Source organism: Oncorhynchus nerka, linkage group LG8, assembly GCF_034236695.1.
Source record: "Oncorhynchus nerka isolate Pitt River linkage group LG8, Oner_Uvic_2.0, whole genome shotgun sequence".
Lineage (NCBI taxonomy): Eukaryota > Metazoa > Chordata > Actinopteri > Salmoniformes > Salmonidae > Oncorhynchus > Oncorhynchus nerka.
In genome coordinates this window covers 58,733,891-58,750,271 of record NC_088403.1, presented here as the reverse complement: position 1 = coordinate 58,750,271, position 16,381 = coordinate 58,733,891, and the positions used below count along the sequence as shown (strand labels likewise).

Below are 16,381 nucleotides of genomic sequence, written 5' to 3'. Positions count from 1 at the left end.
TACCCTGTGTATGTAGCCCAGTTATCCTGACTCAGTGCTTGTACCCTGTGTATATAGCCCAGTTATCATTACTCAGTGCTGGTACCCTGTGTATATAGCCCAGTTATCCTGACTCAGTGCTGGTACCCTGTGTATATAGCCCAGTTATCATTACTCAGTGCTGGTACCCTGTGTATATAGCCCAGTTATCCTGACTCAGTGCTGGTACCCTGTGTATATAGCCCAGTTATCCTGACTCAGTGCTGGTACCCTGTGTATATAGCCCAGTTATCCTGACTAAGTGCTGGTACCCTGTGTATATAGCCCAATTATCCTGACTCAGTGCTGGTACCCTGTGTATATAGCCAAGTTATCCTGACTCAGTGCTGGTACCCTGTGTATGTAGCCCAGTTATCCTGACTCAGTGCTGGTACCCTGTGTATATAGCCAAGTTATCCTGACTCAGTGCTGGTACCCTGTGTATATAGCCCAGTTATCCTGACTCAGTGCTGGTACCCTGTGTATATAGCCCAGTTATCCTGACTCAGTGCTGGTACCCTGTGTATATAGCCCAGTTATCCTGACTCAGTGCTGGTACCCTGTGTATGTAGCCCAGTTATCCTGACTCAGTGCTTGTACCCTGTGTATATAGCCCAGTTATCCTGACTCAGTGCTGGTACCCTGTGTATATAGCCCAGTTATCCTGACTCAGTGCTGGTACCCTGTGTATATAGCCCAGTTATCATTACTCAGTGCTGGTACCCTGTGTATATAGCCCAGTTATCCTGACTCAGTGCTGGTACCCTGTGTATATAGCCCAGTTATCCTGACTCAGTGCTGGTACCCTGTGTATGTAGCCCAGTTATCCTGACTCAGTGCTGGTACCCTGTGTATATAGCCCAGTTATCATTATTCATTGTGTATTTATTCCTTGTTATTATTTTTCGTTTAATTTTCACATTTTCATGTGACAAAACTTTAACTGGGTCAATAATTTGTCATCCCTGCCTCCCTCTCTCTCTATCCCTGCATCTCTCTCTCTCCATCCTTCTCTATCTCTCTATCCATGCACCCCCCCTTCCTTCTTCCCTCCTTCCATTCCTCTCTCACCTCCATTCCCCTCCCTCCCTTTCTCTCTCTCCTTCATTCCTTCATTCCTTCCTCTCTCTCTCTATTCCCCTCTCTCTCCACCACTTTCTCTCCCCCAGGGGAATCAGATTCTAAGCAGTCTGTCTCTGGATGAGTACAAGGCCACTCTGAAGATGATCGAGAGGGCTATTCTGGCTACGGACCTGGCTCTGTACATGAAGTAGGTACAGTGTCACACACAACTGGGATGCGCACAGAGGGGAACCGTTCAAGTCACATTTTTATGCAGAGTTTTCATTAGAACTTCAATTAAGATTGATGGGCTGTGAAAAATGTCAAGGTGGAAGTTGTATTCAGACCCTATTCATTAGAAGATCTAGTAATAATGTACTAAAGCAGTAATTGACTATATCTCTCTCTATCCTCCCCCCTAACACTTTTTCTATTTTTCACAACTCTCTCTCCTTATCTCCTAATCTCAGCTCTTCTCTCTCTCTCTTCCCCTCCCTCTCCTTGTCTGAAGTGTGGGCGTATGACTAGACTGCAGGCAGACGGGGAGAAAGACAGATATCAAATTTACTGCCTATCTTTTCAGGAGGAGAGGAGAGTTCTTTGAACTGACCAAGAACAGCCAATTTGTCTGGGACGATGACTATCATAAAGACTTGCTGAGGTTAGTGGACACAATATGCATATACATATTCACCTGGGGACAGCTTGGTTGTGCGTCTTTCAAGGTTGGGATCAATTGTAGTAGATTCCCATAGACTTGCAGTCATTGTGCTAATGTTAGTTAGCATTGGCTCGCGAACATCTCCCTCTGGGGAAGTAGGAAAAGGGCCTCATTGCCAACATCTCGAAATATCCCATTAAAACAGGACAACGTCTTTATTAGGTGTTAAGCCTATGTTAAAATATGCTTAAAATGATTAGAAGACAAAAAAAAAGTGATTGTGATCGTGTTGAATTGTGTTTGGGAAATAAAGATAGACATGGTTTTAAAAAGGTTGTGGTCATATTTCATTCAGTACAGAAATGTGTAGGAGGCGCAACCTACCCTGTCCCTCAGTTCAACTTACCCTGTCCCTCAGTTCAACTTACCCTGTCCCTCAGTTCAACCTACCCTGTCCCTCAGTTCAACTTACCTTGTCCCTCAGTTCAACTTACCCTGTCCCTCAGTTCAACTTACCCTGTCCCTCAGTTCAACTTACCCTGTCCCTCAGTTCAACTTACCAACTTACCCTGTCCCTCAGTTCAACTTACCCTGTCCCTCAGTTCAACTTACCCTGTCTCGCAGTTCAACTTACCCTGTCCAACAGTTCAACTTACCCTGTCCCTCAGTTCAACTTACCCTGTCCCTCAGTTCAACTTACCCTGTCCAACAGTTCAACTTACCCTGTCCCTCAGTTCAACCTACCCTGTCCCTCAGTTCAACTTACCCTGTCCCTCAGTTCAACATACCCTGTCCCTCAGTTCAACTTACCCTGTCCCTCAGTTCAACTTACCCTGTCCCTCAGTTCAACTGACCCTGTCCCTCAGTTCAACTTACCTTGTCCCTCAGTTCAACTTACCCTGTCCCTCAGTTCAACCTACCCTGTCCCTCAGTTCAACTTACCCTGTCCCTCAGTTCAACTTACCCTGTCCCTCAGTTCAACTTACCCTGTCCCTCAGATCAACAGTCTCGCAGTTCAACTTACCCTGTCCAGTTCAACTTACCCTGTCCCGCAGTTCAACTTACCCTGTCTCTCAGTTCAACTTACCCTGTCCCTCAGTTCAACTTACCCTGTCCCTCAGTTCAACTTACCCTGTCCCTCAGTTCAACTTACCCTGTCCAACAGTTCAACTTACCCTGTCCCTCAGTTCAACCTACCCTGTCCCTCAGTTCAACTTACCCTGTCCCTCAGTTCAACATACCCTGTCCCTCAGTTCAACTTACCCTGTCCCTCAGTTCAACTTACCCTGTCCCTCAGTTCAACTGACCCTGTCCCTCAGTTCAACTTACCTTGTCCCTCAGTTCAACTTACCCTGTCCCTCAGTTCAACCTACCCTGTCCCTCAGTTCAACTTACCCTGTCCCTCAGTTCAACTTACCCTGTCCCTCAGTTCAACTTACCCTGTCCCTCAGATCAACTTACCCTGTCTCGCAGTTCAACTTACCCTGTCCCGCAGTTCAACTTACCCTGTCCCGCAGTTCAACTTACCCTGTCTCTCAGTTCAACTTACCCTGTCCCTCAGTTCAACTTACCCTGTCCCTCAGTTCAACTTACCCTGTCCCTCAGTTCAACTTACCCTGTCCAACAGTTCAACTTACCCTGTCCCTCAGTTCAACTTACCCTGTCCCTCAGTTCAACTTACCCTGTCCAACAGTTCATCTTACCCTGTCCCTCAGTTCAACCTACCCTGTCCCTCAGTTCAACTTACCCTGTCCCTCAGTTCAACTTACCCTGTCCCTCAGTTCAACTTACCCTGTCCCTCAGTTCAACTTACCCTGTCCCTCAGTTCAACCTACCCTGTCCCTCAGTTCAACTTACCCTGTCCCTCAGTTCAACTTACCCTGTCCCTCAGTTCAACTTACCCTGTCCCTCAGTTCAACTTACCCTGTCCCTCAGTTCAACTTACCCTGTCCAACAGTTCAACTTACCCTGTCCCTCAGTTCAACTTACCCTGTCCTCAGTTCAACAGTTCAACTTACCCTGTCCCTCAGTTCAACTTACCCTGTCCCTCAGTTCAACTTACCCTGTCCAACAGTTCAACTTACCCTGTCCAACAGTTCAACTTACCCTGTCCCTCAGTTCAACTTACCCTGTCCCTCAGTTCAACTTACCCTGTCCCTCAGTTCAACCCACCCTGTCCCTCAGTTCAACAGTTCATCTTACCCTGTCCCTCAGTTCAACCTACCCTGTCCCTCAGTTCAACCTACCCTGTCCCTCAGTTCAACTTACCCTGTCCCTCAGTTCAACTTACCTGTCCCTCAGTTCAACTTACCCTGTCCCTCAGTTCAACTTACCCTGTCCAACAGTTCAACTTACCCTGTCTTGCAGTTCAACTTACCCTGTCCCTCAGTTCAACTTACCCTGTCCCTCAGTTCAACTTACCCTGTCCCTCAGTTCAACCCACCCTGTCCCTCAGTTCAACCCACCCTGTCCCTCAGTTCAACCTACCCTGTCCCTCAGTTCAACTTACCCTGTCCCTCAGTTCAACTTACCCTGTCCCTCAGTTCAACTTACCCTGTCCCTCAGTTCAACTTACCTTGTCCCTCAGTTCAACTTATCCTGTCCCTCAGTTCAACTTACCCTGTCCCGCAGTTCAACTTACCCTGTCTTGCAGTTCAACTTACCCTGTCCCTCAGTTCAACTTACCCTGTCCCTCAGTTCAACTTACCCTGTCCCTCAGTTCAACTTACCCTGTCCCTCAGTTCAACTTACCCTGTCCCTCAGTTCAACTTACCCTGTCCCTCAGTTCAACTTACCCTGTCCCTCAGTTCAACTTACCCTGTCCCTCAGTTCAACTTACCCTGTCCCTCAGTTCAACTTACCCTGTCCCTCAGTTCAACTGACCCTGTCCCTCAGTTCAACTTACCCTGTCCCTCAGTTCAACTTACCCTGTCCCTCAGTTCAACCTACCCTGTCCCTCAGTTCAACTTACCCTGTCCCTCAGTTCAACTTACCCTGTCCCTCAGTTCAACTTACCCCATACTTACCCCATAAGCTGTTTACATGAATTCTGATTATCTACACATCCTGAAATCTATGTAGATAACTTTGTTAGAAACAATATTTCCCTTGATGGAGTGATGCTGAGCGTAATGGTTCAACATAACCCACTCTCTTGCCTTGCTTGTCCAACAATATGCTTGTGTATCACCTGCTGTAGGTCAATGCTGATGACTGCATGTGACATCTCTGCCATTACCAAGCCCTGGCCAGTACAGAAGAGGGTAAGTGAAAAGTGTGATCACATTCACTAGCCTCAAGACTCACTTCATAAACTCAACTGTGTTCTTGTTACTGTCATCTCCTTTGATATTCTTTCAAACGTTTCATTTTTCACTCACACAGCTCTCATTGTTCTCATCCTTTTTCAGTACCTCGCCATTTTCTTTTCACCCCTTAGATGATGTTCTCTTTCTGTCTCTGTCTCTCTTCTTCTCCTGGTGTCATTTCAACTGCCCTGTGTAAGTCTCTTCCTCCTGTTCCTCATCAAGCTCCCTAGGTGCAATGGAAGGAGAGGTTCTGACAAGTCTCTAACCGTGTGTGTGTTTGTGATTAAAGAGCTCTAGAACTCTTCTTAGAGGAGGATAGACACTCAGCTCTAGACCCAGACTCAGCTCTAGACCCAGAAACCTGTTCTAAACCCAGACTCAGCTCTAGACCCAGACTCAGCTCTAGACCCAGACTCAGCTCTAGACCCAGAGTCAGCTCTAGACCCAGACTCAGCTCTAGACCCAGAGTCAGCTCTAGACCCAGACTCAGCTCTAGACCCAGAGTCAGCTCTAGACCCAGAATCAGCTCTAGACCCAGACTCAGCTCTAGACCCAGACTCAGCTCTAGACCCAGAGTCAGCTCTAGACCCAGACTCAGCTCTAGACCCAGAGTCAGCTCTAGAACCAGAATCAGCTCTAGACCCAGACTCAGCTCTAGACCCAGAAACCTGTTCTAGAACCAGACTCAGCTCTAGACCCAGAAACCTGTTCTAGACCGATCCTCTCCTCAGGTCCTCACATAATACATACAGAACTGACAGAGCTGGTGAATACATCTGCACTTCCAGCACACATACACACACATAGGAAATCTGTGCACATACACACACATAGGAAATCTGTGCACATACACACATATAGGAAATCTGTGCACATACACACACATAGGAAATCTGTGCACATACACACATATAGGAAATCTGTGCACATACACACACATAGGAAATCTGTGCACATACACACACATAGGAAATCTGTGCACATACACACATATAGGAAATCTGTGCACATACACACACATAGGAAATATGTGCACATACACACATATAGGAAATCTGTGCACATACACACATACACACACATGGGGAATATGTGCACACACACACACAAATCCTCTTTCACACACATACAAAGTTTTCGTTGAGCTCAGTAGATCTTATTATTAGAGTGGATACTACATCAGCCAAGATTAAATGTACATAAATATGTCTTCTCCTCCTCTCTCCTTCTCCCCCTTTCTCTCCTCCTCTCTCCTTCTCCCCCTTTCTCTCCTCCTCCCCCTTTCTCTCCTCCTCTCTCCTTCTCCCCCTTTCTCTCCTCCTCTCTCCTTCTCCTCCTCTCTCCTCCTCTCCCTGAACCCCCCTCCGGCTCTCTCCTTCTCCCCCTTTCTCTCCTCCTCTCTCCTTCTCCCCCTTTCTCTCCTCCTCTCTCCTTCTCCCCCTTTCTCTCCTCCTCTCTCCTTCTCCCCCTTTCTCTCCTCCTCTCCCTGAACCCCCCCCCTCCTGCTCTCTAGGCTTAATTACACAGCTCCAATCAGTGTTCTGCAGATGGCTACACACACACACACACACACACACACACATCCTTGATTGGGAACCTGAGGCTGTAGTCAATCTTCATTTATCCTTTGTAAAGAGAAAGAGTCCATGAACGCAGTACGGTTGCTGCTCAGTTAGCAGAACTCTCTTTCTCTCTTTCACTGTTTCTCTCCTGCATTATTCCCATGCTACAAACGTCAGGGAACACTTTGTAGGATACTGAGTGCTATTGCAGGGTGTCTGATACAATTGGCCGTGGATATGTGTATCTTTTGTCTTCACACAACAGGAGGCTGTCTATCCAACCTGAAACCCCCTGGTCGTATCACATTCATTGAAACACCGCCGTTCTAATTCCTAGATACCTGCAAAAGACACGAATGTTTAAAAACCCTGGACATCAGATTGGCTAAAGTACTTATTCAGATACAATCATAGGGTTAGAATCTAACAGACCAGACTTTGTGGCTGTCCAGACTACAATCATAGGGTTAGAGTCTAACAGACCAGACTTTGTGGCTGTCCAGACTACAATCATAGGGTTAGAGTCTAACAGACCAGACTTTGTGGCTGTCCAGACTACAATCATAGGGTTAGAGTCTAACAGACCAGACGTTGTGGCTGTCCAGACTACAATCATAGGGTTAGAGTCTAACAGACCAGACTTTGTGGCTGTCCAGACTACAATCATAGGGTTAGTCTAAGACCAGACTTTGTGGCTGTCCAGACTACAATCAAGGGTTAGAGTCTAACAGACCAGACTTTGTGGCTGCAGACCAATCATAGGGTTAGAGTCTAACAGACCAGACTTTGTGGCTGTCCAGACTACAATCATAGGGTTAGAGTCTAACAGACCAGACGTTGTGGCTGTCAGACTACAATCATAGGGTTAGAGTCTAACAGACCAGACTTTGTGGCTGAGCCAGACTACATCGTAAGGTTACTAATCCGTCTTCTTGTTCCCTGCCATTGAAACAACATGTCTTCTGGTGTGTGCTATTATAAGCTCCCCTTCTTTCTGTCTTGTCTCTCTCCATCTTCTCTTACAGATAGCCAAGTTGGTGGCTACAGAGTTCTTTGAGCAAGGGGACAAGGAGAGAGAAGAACTCAACATTGAGCCAACAGTAAGCACGTCTTCTTGTTCCCTGCCATCGTAACTGTCTTCTGGTGTGTGCTATTATAAGCACGTCTTCTTGTTCCCTGCCATCGTTACTGTCTTCTGGTGTGTGCTATTATAAGCACGTCTTCTTGTTCCCTGCCATCGTAACTGTCTTCTGGTGTGTGCTATTATAAGCACGTCTTCTTGTTCCCTGCCATCGTAACTGTCTTCTGGTGTGTGCTATTATAAGCACGTCTTCTTGTTCCCTGCCATCGTTACTGTCTTCTGGTGTGTGCTATTATAAGCACGTCTTCTTGTTCCCTGCCATCGTAACTGTCTTCTGGTGTGTGCTATTATAAGCACGTCTTCTTCTTGTTCCCTGCCATCGTAACTGTCTTCTGTTCCCTGCCATGTGTGTCTTCTATTATAAGCACGTCTTCTTGTTCCCTGCCATCGTTACTGTCTTCTGGTGTTATAAGCACGTCTTCTTGTTCCCTATCGTTACTGTCTTCTGGTGTGTGCTATTATAACGTCTTCTTGTTCCCTGCCATCGTTACTGTCTTCTGGTGTGTGCTATTATAAGCACGTCTTCTTGTTCCCTGCCATCGTTACTGTCTTCTGGTGTGTGCTATTATAAGCACGTCTTCTTGTTCCCTGCCATCGTTACTGTCTTCTGGTGTGTGCTATTATAAGCACGTCTTCTTGTTCCCTGCCATCGTTACTGTCTTCTGGTGTGTGCTATTATAAGCACGTAACTGTCTTCTTGTTCCCTGCCACTGTCTTCTGGTGTGTGTTACTGTCTTCTGGTGTGTGCTATTATGTTCCCTGCCATCGTAACTGTCTTCTTGCTATTATCCTTCTTGCCATCGTTACTGTCTTCTGGTGTGTGCTATTATACTATTACACTGCTGCGGTTGATCCATTACCATTGGAAATCAGGGTTTCGTCAAATTTACTTACAAGGCTCCAAGATTCTGATTTGAATATCTTGGCATGTGCACATGTTGGCTTTGTGCCAAGCCAGGTTTTTACGAGTTGGCAAGCAAAGCCAGATGTCAATGTGGGAGCAAATGACATTTGGACTTAACTAGGTTTTGTAAAGATGTTTTTCTTTTGTAGGATCTGATGAATCGGGACAAGCAGGATAAGATTCCGAGCATGCAGGTGTCGTTCATTGATGCCATCTGCACACAGCTGTATGAGGTGAAGCTATGACATGATTTGATTGGTCTTTATTAGTCATGTTTAGGGATCATTTTATTGGCCATATAGCATGTATAGTCCCGTGTAGAGCATGGCACTTGCAACGCTAGGGTTGTGGGTTCGATGAAAATGTCTGCACTCACTACTAAGTCGCTCTGGATAAGAACGTCTGTTAAATTTAGTTTTTTTTCTTCATGTTAATGTATGACATTGACACAAGGAAGGTACTCTCTCATTCTGTCATTCTCTCATTCACTTTCTCGCTGGTCTGTCTCTCTCGCTCTCTCTGTCTGTCTATCTCTCTGTCTGTCTGTCTATCTCTCTGTCTGTCTGTCTATCTCTCTGTCTCTCTCTGTCTGTCTCTCTCTCTCTGTCTATCTCTCTGTCTGTCTCTCTCTCTCTCTCTGTCTGTCTATCTCTCTGTCTGTCTCTCTCTCTCGCTCTCTCTCTCTGTCTGTCTGTCTGTCTCTCTCTCTCTGTCTGTCTCTCTCTCTCTCTGTCTGTCTGTCTGTCTCTCTCTCTGTCTGTCTCTCTCTCTGTACATCAGACCCTGGCCAGTATGTCTGAGTCCTGTTCCCCACTACTCGAGGGCTGCCAGAAGAACAGACAAAATTGGAAGATTCTGGCTGAACAGGGCGACAAAGCCTTCTTCAACGGAGCGGTGTAGACCTGTTCAACGTCTCTCCTCCATCCCCACTATCCCTCCATCCCCACTATCCCTCCATCCCACTATCCCTCCATCCCCACTATCCCTCCATCCCCACTATCCCTCCATCCCACTATCCCTCCATCCCACTATCCCTCCATCCCCACTATCACTCCATCCCCACTATCACTCCATCCCCCCACTATCCCTCCATCCCCACTATCACTCCATCCCCACTATCCCTCCATCCCACTATCCCTCCATCCCCACTATCCCTCCATCCCCACTATCCCTCCATCCCACTATCCCTCCATCCCCACTATCCCTCCATCCCACTATCTCCATCCCCTATCCTCCATCCCACTATCCCTCCATCCCACTATCCCTCCATCCCACTATCCCTCCATCCCCACTATCCCTCCATCCCCACTATCCCTCCATCCCACTATCCCTCCATCCCCACTATCTCTCCATCCCCACTATCCCTCCATCCCCACTATCCCTCCATCCCCACTCTCCCTCCATCCCACTATCCATCCATCCCCACTATCCCTCCATCCCCACTATCCCTCCACCACCCTGAGAAGACAACATCAACACTAAGCTATATTTATTACCATAGTCTTTTTTTTTTTTTTGTGCACAAAGTCGACTTGCTACATGAAGGAGGAGTCACTATATTATATCTCTCACAGTCTGAGGAAGAACACTGAAGGTGTGTGTGTGTGTGTCACGTGCCTGTGGCTACTATCGGCCTACTGAGCACCAAGGGATCAATATGCCACCATAGAAAAGACAGGCCTGGGTTCAAATATTATTTGAAATCTCTCAAATATTTTGAGCCCAGATGGTCGGGCAGGATTTGTACTTTTGAGACTATTGCATTGGTTCCGTTGTACCAAGCAGCTCAATGAAAGATTACAAATACTATTTTAACCCAGGTCTTAGCTCATTGCGATGGCTGGAATGGAATTAATGTAACGGTATAGATACAACTTACTTTTACCCACCATAAAGCACCACAATCATAAGCTTGTTAGTAATAGCAGTGCAAACTCACACACCACACACTCACAACACAAAGGTTTCGAGAGAATGTTCATCTTATGTAACGATCACTCGTCTTACCTATTGCATATTTATTTGTTTTATATATTTATTCCATTTCTATACTGTAAGGTCAAGTTTCATGTTGAGAACACACACGTCTCTGCTGTGAAAACTTTCCTGGACCATCCATTCACCCGTGTATTTTTACGCATTGAGCCAAAGACTTGACGTGTGTTCTAGAAGATTCCACTGCCATCCTGTGATATGATAGGTGTGATTCACATTTCCAAAATAACCCGTTTTGTATGTACAGCAGAGGAGGCTGGTGGGAGGAGCTACAGGAGGACGGGCTCCTTGTAATGGCTGGAATGGAATTACTGGAACGGTATCAAACACATAGAAGTCACATGTTTAACTCCATTTCAGCTATTACAACGATCCCATCCTCCCTCCTATATCTCCAACAGCCTCCTCTGATGCAAAGATGACCCCACCCGTAGTCCCTCATAATGGACCAGCTCCTGACCCCCCCCCCATAATGGACCAGCTCCCTGACCCCCCCCCATAATGGACCAGCTCCCTGACCCCCCCATAATGGACCCCCATAATGGACCAGCTCCCTGACCCCCCCATAATGGACCAGCTCCCTGACCCCCCCCCCCATAATGGACCAGCTCCTGACCCCCCCATAATGGACCAGCTCCCTGACCCCCCCCCCCATAATGGACCAGCTCCCTGACCCCCCCCATAATGGACCAGCTCCCTGACCCCCCCCCATAATGGACCAGCTCCCTGAGCTCCCCCCCCCATAATGGACCAGCTCCCTGACCCCCCCATAATGGACCAGCTCCCTGACCCCCCCCCATAATGGACCAGCTCCCTGACCCCCCATAATGGACCAGCTCCCTGACCCCCCCCATAATGGACCAGCTGGACCAGCCCTGACCCCCCCATAATGGACCAGCTCCCTTTCTGATGTTCCCTTCTTAAACATGTTTAATGTGTAAGGCCGGGGCATCTTTAGAGTTGAAAGGAGCACTTGACCCCCGAAGCCTAAAATATATTTGCAACTTAAGGTCATTTGCATTTCATACAAAACAATACTCTTTCTCATGGAAAATGTAAAAGGGGATTCATTCGTTTTTATATTCTTTCCAATACAGGACTGCTAAACCACTCACTACCTTTCTGTAAGAAAATGACTTTCTCCATTTCCCAAACCTCTTAAATTCACACATAATATACTATAGTAGTTGTCACGTACAGACATGTGGACTGTATCACTGTCATTCACGTGAAACTGAAATTGGACTTAACCTTGTCCTAACTGAAGCACTTTTCTCCTTGCAGATGTATGTGGTTCCTGTGGTTGTATTGTGTACTTAAAGAAGTCTCCGTAACTGTCTACTTGTCCCTGTGCTTTGGTGTCTGATTGGTCAAAACAGATCATGTGTTGCTTCTCCACCAATGATAGACCTGTGTGTTGCATGTGAAGGCACGGCACCTATAAAGATGACTATGAACAGCCACAGTATAGAGGTCACAGGACCTGTTGGTTGTTAGTGGAGGCTGAGGTGATGACATTCAGAAAGGGTTTCTCCTATAGAAATAGATTAGACTTCTGTCCGTCCCCCCCCGTTGACTGATGAACACTGTGAGACAAGTTGAATGGTACATCCCATTAAAAGGATACTGCTTCTTATCTTTGTGCTCGGTCATCTGTGCAAACTTTGGATATAACGTCACACTGGTCTAAATAACCATTCATTTTACATGTAGAGATAGATGGCGGATATCCACCCGGGACTGAAACCCGGGTTACGTCGCCACCGTCTGGTCCATCGCAGTGGTAAAACACGGACTTCATGATCAAATGGAAACGTTTATATATTGTAGGAACATTTCTTAAAAATACAACACACAAAACACTAGCTTCTAAAACAGCGAGGCTCAGTGCTGAATAGATCACAAGGTAAAGTTCAGAAGGAAGTAAATGCATTGGACCAAAAGAGATCGGTGACCATTGACAGGCAATATATTTACATCAAAGCAGTGAGTCAGGAAGAACAAGGCCTCCCCAATACACAGAGGAAATGACACGACAGAATAATCAGTATAAAGGACTTTAGATATACAGGGAGAGAGAGGCAGAGATATGAGAGGTGGAGGTAGGAAAGGGAAAGCGTAGTATATATTATCTCATAGCCATTGTGCGCGTTTGAGATGGCAGTCGGCGACTGCAGACTGGCTGACCTACAAATCACATTGGATCCTAAATTACTATGGATTATGATTTGTAGATCAATTGTAGTCCATCTCCAACGTTCCTTTTTTGTACTCAGCAGGAAAGATGTGGCATTGAGCGATAACTATGTACAGGGGGCGGCAGGTTAGAGGTCAAGGCTCTAGGCTGAGTTGGCCCTCTTATAGGCCACCATGCTGTTGACCTTGTGGATGGAGGTGGTGAAGGAACGCAGACGAACCTCCTCCGATTGGTCGATGATCTGGGGGCCCGACTCCTCCCATTTGTCGGGCACCTCTAGGTCCTTGTCGGTGTAAACGAGGAGGTCAAAGGCACCTGGGGAGAGGGGTCAAAATTCAGGGGTTATCAAGGCGCATCAGGAATATTTCTGTTAAGAAGAATATGTGCCGGTCAAACGTCCGAGCAGATTTTAGAAGATAAAATAGAAATCCATTTAATGCAGTCCCTTTATGTGCCCATGAACACTGATGAAGAGAGGAATGAGCCTTCCAGGTGAACATTAGCTTATGCCACTTCTCCCTCCATCTGGCTTGTCATTATCCTTAGTTTCAGTGTTTAGGACAGAATATTTATTTTCCCACTTATTGCCTCCATCCTTGGTACAGTAGCTAGTAAAACTAACTAGCTTGTTTTGTTTTTATAAAATAAAAAAAGGTAACTACTTGAGGAAGATCGCTTTATCTAAATAATCCTCCTGGGTGGAGACATATGGCATCTGGAAATGATCTTTTAGGGAGATGAATCTAGCAGAACATCTGGAAATGATCTTTTAGGGAGATGAATCTAGCAGAACATCTGGAAATGATCTTTTAGGGAGATGAATCTAGCAAAACGTCTGGAAATGATCTTTTAGGGAGATGAATCTAGCAAAACGTCTGGAAATGATCTTTTAGGGAGATGAATCTAGCAAAACGTCTGGAAATGATCTTTTAGGGAGATGAATCTAGCAAAACGTCTGGAAATGATCTTTTAGGGAGATGAATCTAGCAAAACGCCTGGAAATGATCTTTTAGGGAGATGAATCTAGCAAAACGTCTGGAAATGATCTTTTAGGGAGATGAATCTAGCAAAACGTCTGGAAATGATCTTTTAGGGAGATGAATCTAGCAAAACGTCTGGAAATGATCTTTTAGGGAGATGAATCTAGCAAAACGTCTGGAAATGATCTTTTAGGGAGATGAATCTAGCAAAACGTCTGGAAATGATCTTTTAGGGAGATGAATCTAGCAAAACGTCTGGAAATGATCTTTTAGGGAGATGAATCTAGTAAAACGTCTGGAAATGATCTTTTAGAGAGATGAATCTAGCAAAACGTCATAAAATACCGGAACACTTCCCGCCTGTAAACAACTGTCTGTCACGAACACAATAGGTGGGAACATTTGCAGTCAGGTACAAATTGATAGAATGATGCAGGTTGCTAAGTCAAGCTCCAGACAGACAGGCAGGGAGAGTAGAGAGCTTATTTTATTGAAAGACAACCTGAACCAACCTCTCTGCACGGCAAAACTGATTTATAAAATGATTTTTATTTTCATCGGGATATTTGCTTGGCAACAAAGTGTCCAGAAATGTGCTTATTTGTTGGCTTTTGTGTTTGTTTTTTTATTGGCCAAAAGCAGGCCCTTAACTGCCAATGGAAACACGGGTCCTCACACACACACACTACTCACAGGCAGTCTCCAGCAGGGGTAGGAAGGTGACAGTGGCGGTGATCTGTCTGATGACTGAGCGAATCTCATCCTGGATGGACTTGATGGACTTCTCCCTGGGAGCGCTGAGAGAAGAGACACACAAAGGCCGTCACATGTTTGTGTGTTTGTGGTGGTTAGGTACCACTGCTGCTGAAGTATCCTACCGTACCTGATCTCCTTGGCACTCTTGTCACACTCAATGTCAAACTGCCACCGTTCCAGCACCTCACTAGTCTCCAGACATGTGATAACAAGGACTAGCTTCTGCACTGTGCAGTCAAACAGCCACTCTGCAACACAGAGATACAAGTCAGTCAAACAGCCACTCTGCAACACAGAGATACAAGTCAGTCAAACAGCCACTCTGCAACACAGAGATACAAGTCAGTCAAACAGCCACTCTGCAACACAGAGATACAAGTCAGTCAAACAGCCACTCTGCAACACAGAGATACAAGTCAGTCAAACAGCCACTCTGCAACACTACAAGTCAGTCAAACAGCCACTCTGCAACACAGAGATACAAAGTCAAGTCAAACAGCCACTCTGCAACACAGAGATACAAGTCAGTCAAACAGCCACTCTGCAACACAGAGATACAAGTCAGTCAAACAGCCACTCTGCAACACAGAGATACAAGTCAGTCGAACAGCCACTCTGCAACACAGAGACACAAGTCAGTCAAACAGCCACTCTGCAACACAGAGATACAAGTCAGTCAAACAGCCACTCTGCAACACAGAGACACAAGTCTCTACAGCAGAAACAGACATACTGGCATCTCTGAGGGAACGAAAACATTGATCAAAATTGAGAAAATCAACACAGTAAGTTGTGAAATATGACACCTCATTTGACCTTGTGAGAAATAACATACGGTTAATAGCTACACAAGTGACTGGAGCAAAGGTTAGATCGTCCTGCTATAAAGTGTCTGTCAGTGTTGACCTCTGCCCCCACATTTATTAGAACGTTCTGCGCATGTGCGTTACATTCAACCGAGTTGATTTCATACTGCACCTTTGAGCTGTGACACAACGTTGGTCAGGTAGTTCTTCAGCTTGGTGTCAGTGGTGAGTTGAAGGCTCATGTCATACTGGGCGACTCGGGAGAACGTCTCCGGTGGGTAGAGTCCTCGCTGGTACAGGATACTGTTGATCCCGAATGCTGCAGGGACAGACATAACGTTAGGTGGTTAGCTAGTTAACTAGTAACAATATTGTTGTCTCAATAATGCATAAAGGGGCACAATTACACACGTATGGATATATTAGCATAGCAAACTCACATGTAAGGACATACATATTACTTATCGTCATGGAAAATACGGATGCGATGGTTGTAACAACGTTAGATGGCTAGCTTCCGCAGAGAAAACCATCGCCATGTTCAAGTAGCATGCCTTTCCTTTCTGATCAGGCGAAAATAAAGCAAAAGTCGGTGAAATACTTACAGAAAAAGTCGGCCACAAGCTCAGCGCTGCCTTTCAGGGTAATGCCTTTCAGTGTGCTCGTCATCTTTGCACGTTTGAGTTATATTCTTTTGTTGTATTGTATTTTCTTCTCGGTCAGATATATTTTTCTACCCGCCGCCAAGGTTTGAAATGTGCAGGTCATTGAACTTCCGCGCATGCGTAACCCACCGAGCCGGTTTACAACCCCGCAATGTTGCGTCTCTGAAGCCAGAGGGCGGTGTTGTGCCAGACCTGGAGATTTACAATCTGCTGATCATTCTTAAGGATTCTATTATAAAAGTAGTCTCCAGACAGCATAGTATGTTACGATAAGTACAAGCTTTTCTAATCTTACATACTCAACCGTCCTACGCTTTCTAATATTG

The 16,381-nt window shown here is 46.0% G+C and overlaps 2 protein-coding genes across 2 annotated transcripts in view; one reads left to right on the top strand and one right to left on the bottom strand.

Moving 5' to 3' along the window:
- LOC115117850 (cGMP-specific 3',5'-cyclic phosphodiesterase-like) overlaps nucleotides 1-9,869 on the top strand; it is a 78,917-nt gene extending 69,048 nt beyond the window's left edge. The window contains exons 18-23 of the mRNA XM_065021940.1: nucleotides 1,188-1,288; nucleotides 1,664-1,741; nucleotides 4,941-5,004; nucleotides 7,637-7,711; nucleotides 8,806-8,889; nucleotides 9,437-9,869. Coding sequence (XP_064878012.1) covers nucleotides 1,188-1,288; nucleotides 1,664-1,741; nucleotides 4,941-5,004; nucleotides 7,637-7,711; nucleotides 8,806-8,889; nucleotides 9,437-9,556 — 522 coding nt within the window. The 3' untranslated portion in view covers nucleotides 9,557-9,869. The remainder of the gene's footprint in view (nucleotides 1-1,187; nucleotides 1,289-1,663; nucleotides 1,742-4,940; nucleotides 5,005-7,636; nucleotides 7,712-8,805; nucleotides 8,890-9,436) is intronic.
- A 2,585-nt stretch (nucleotides 9,870-12,454) lies between these two features.
- On the bottom strand, nucleotides 12,455-16,172 carry LOC115117851 (mitotic spindle assembly checkpoint protein MAD2A-like). The gene is made up of 5 exons (XM_029646354.2): nucleotides 15,996-16,172; nucleotides 15,563-15,709; nucleotides 14,712-14,832; nucleotides 14,522-14,625; nucleotides 12,455-13,163 (listed from the first exon to the last, which is right to left on the bottom strand). Exons 1-5 carry the CDS (start codon nucleotides 16,057-16,059, stop codon nucleotides 12,991-12,993), a joined length of 609 nt encoding a protein of 202 aa, XP_029502214.1. The 5' UTR covers nucleotides 16,060-16,172; the 3' UTR covers nucleotides 12,455-12,990.
- Nucleotides 16,173-16,381: the final 209 nt, after the last annotated feature.

Coding starts and splice junctions, on each gene's coding strand:
- LOC115117851 (XM_029646354.2), bottom strand. CDS start 16,059: ATGACGAGCACACTGAAAGGCATTACCCTGAAAGGCAGCGCTGAGCTT. Junction 15,710..15,995: donor GCTTGTGGCCGACTTTTTCT/GTAAGTATTTCA, acceptor CTGTCCCTGCAG/CATTCGGGATCAACAGTATC. Junction 13,164..14,521: donor ACCCCTGCTGGAGACTGCCT/GTGAGTAGTGTG, acceptor CCCTCTCCCCAG/GTGCCTTTGACCTCCTCGTT.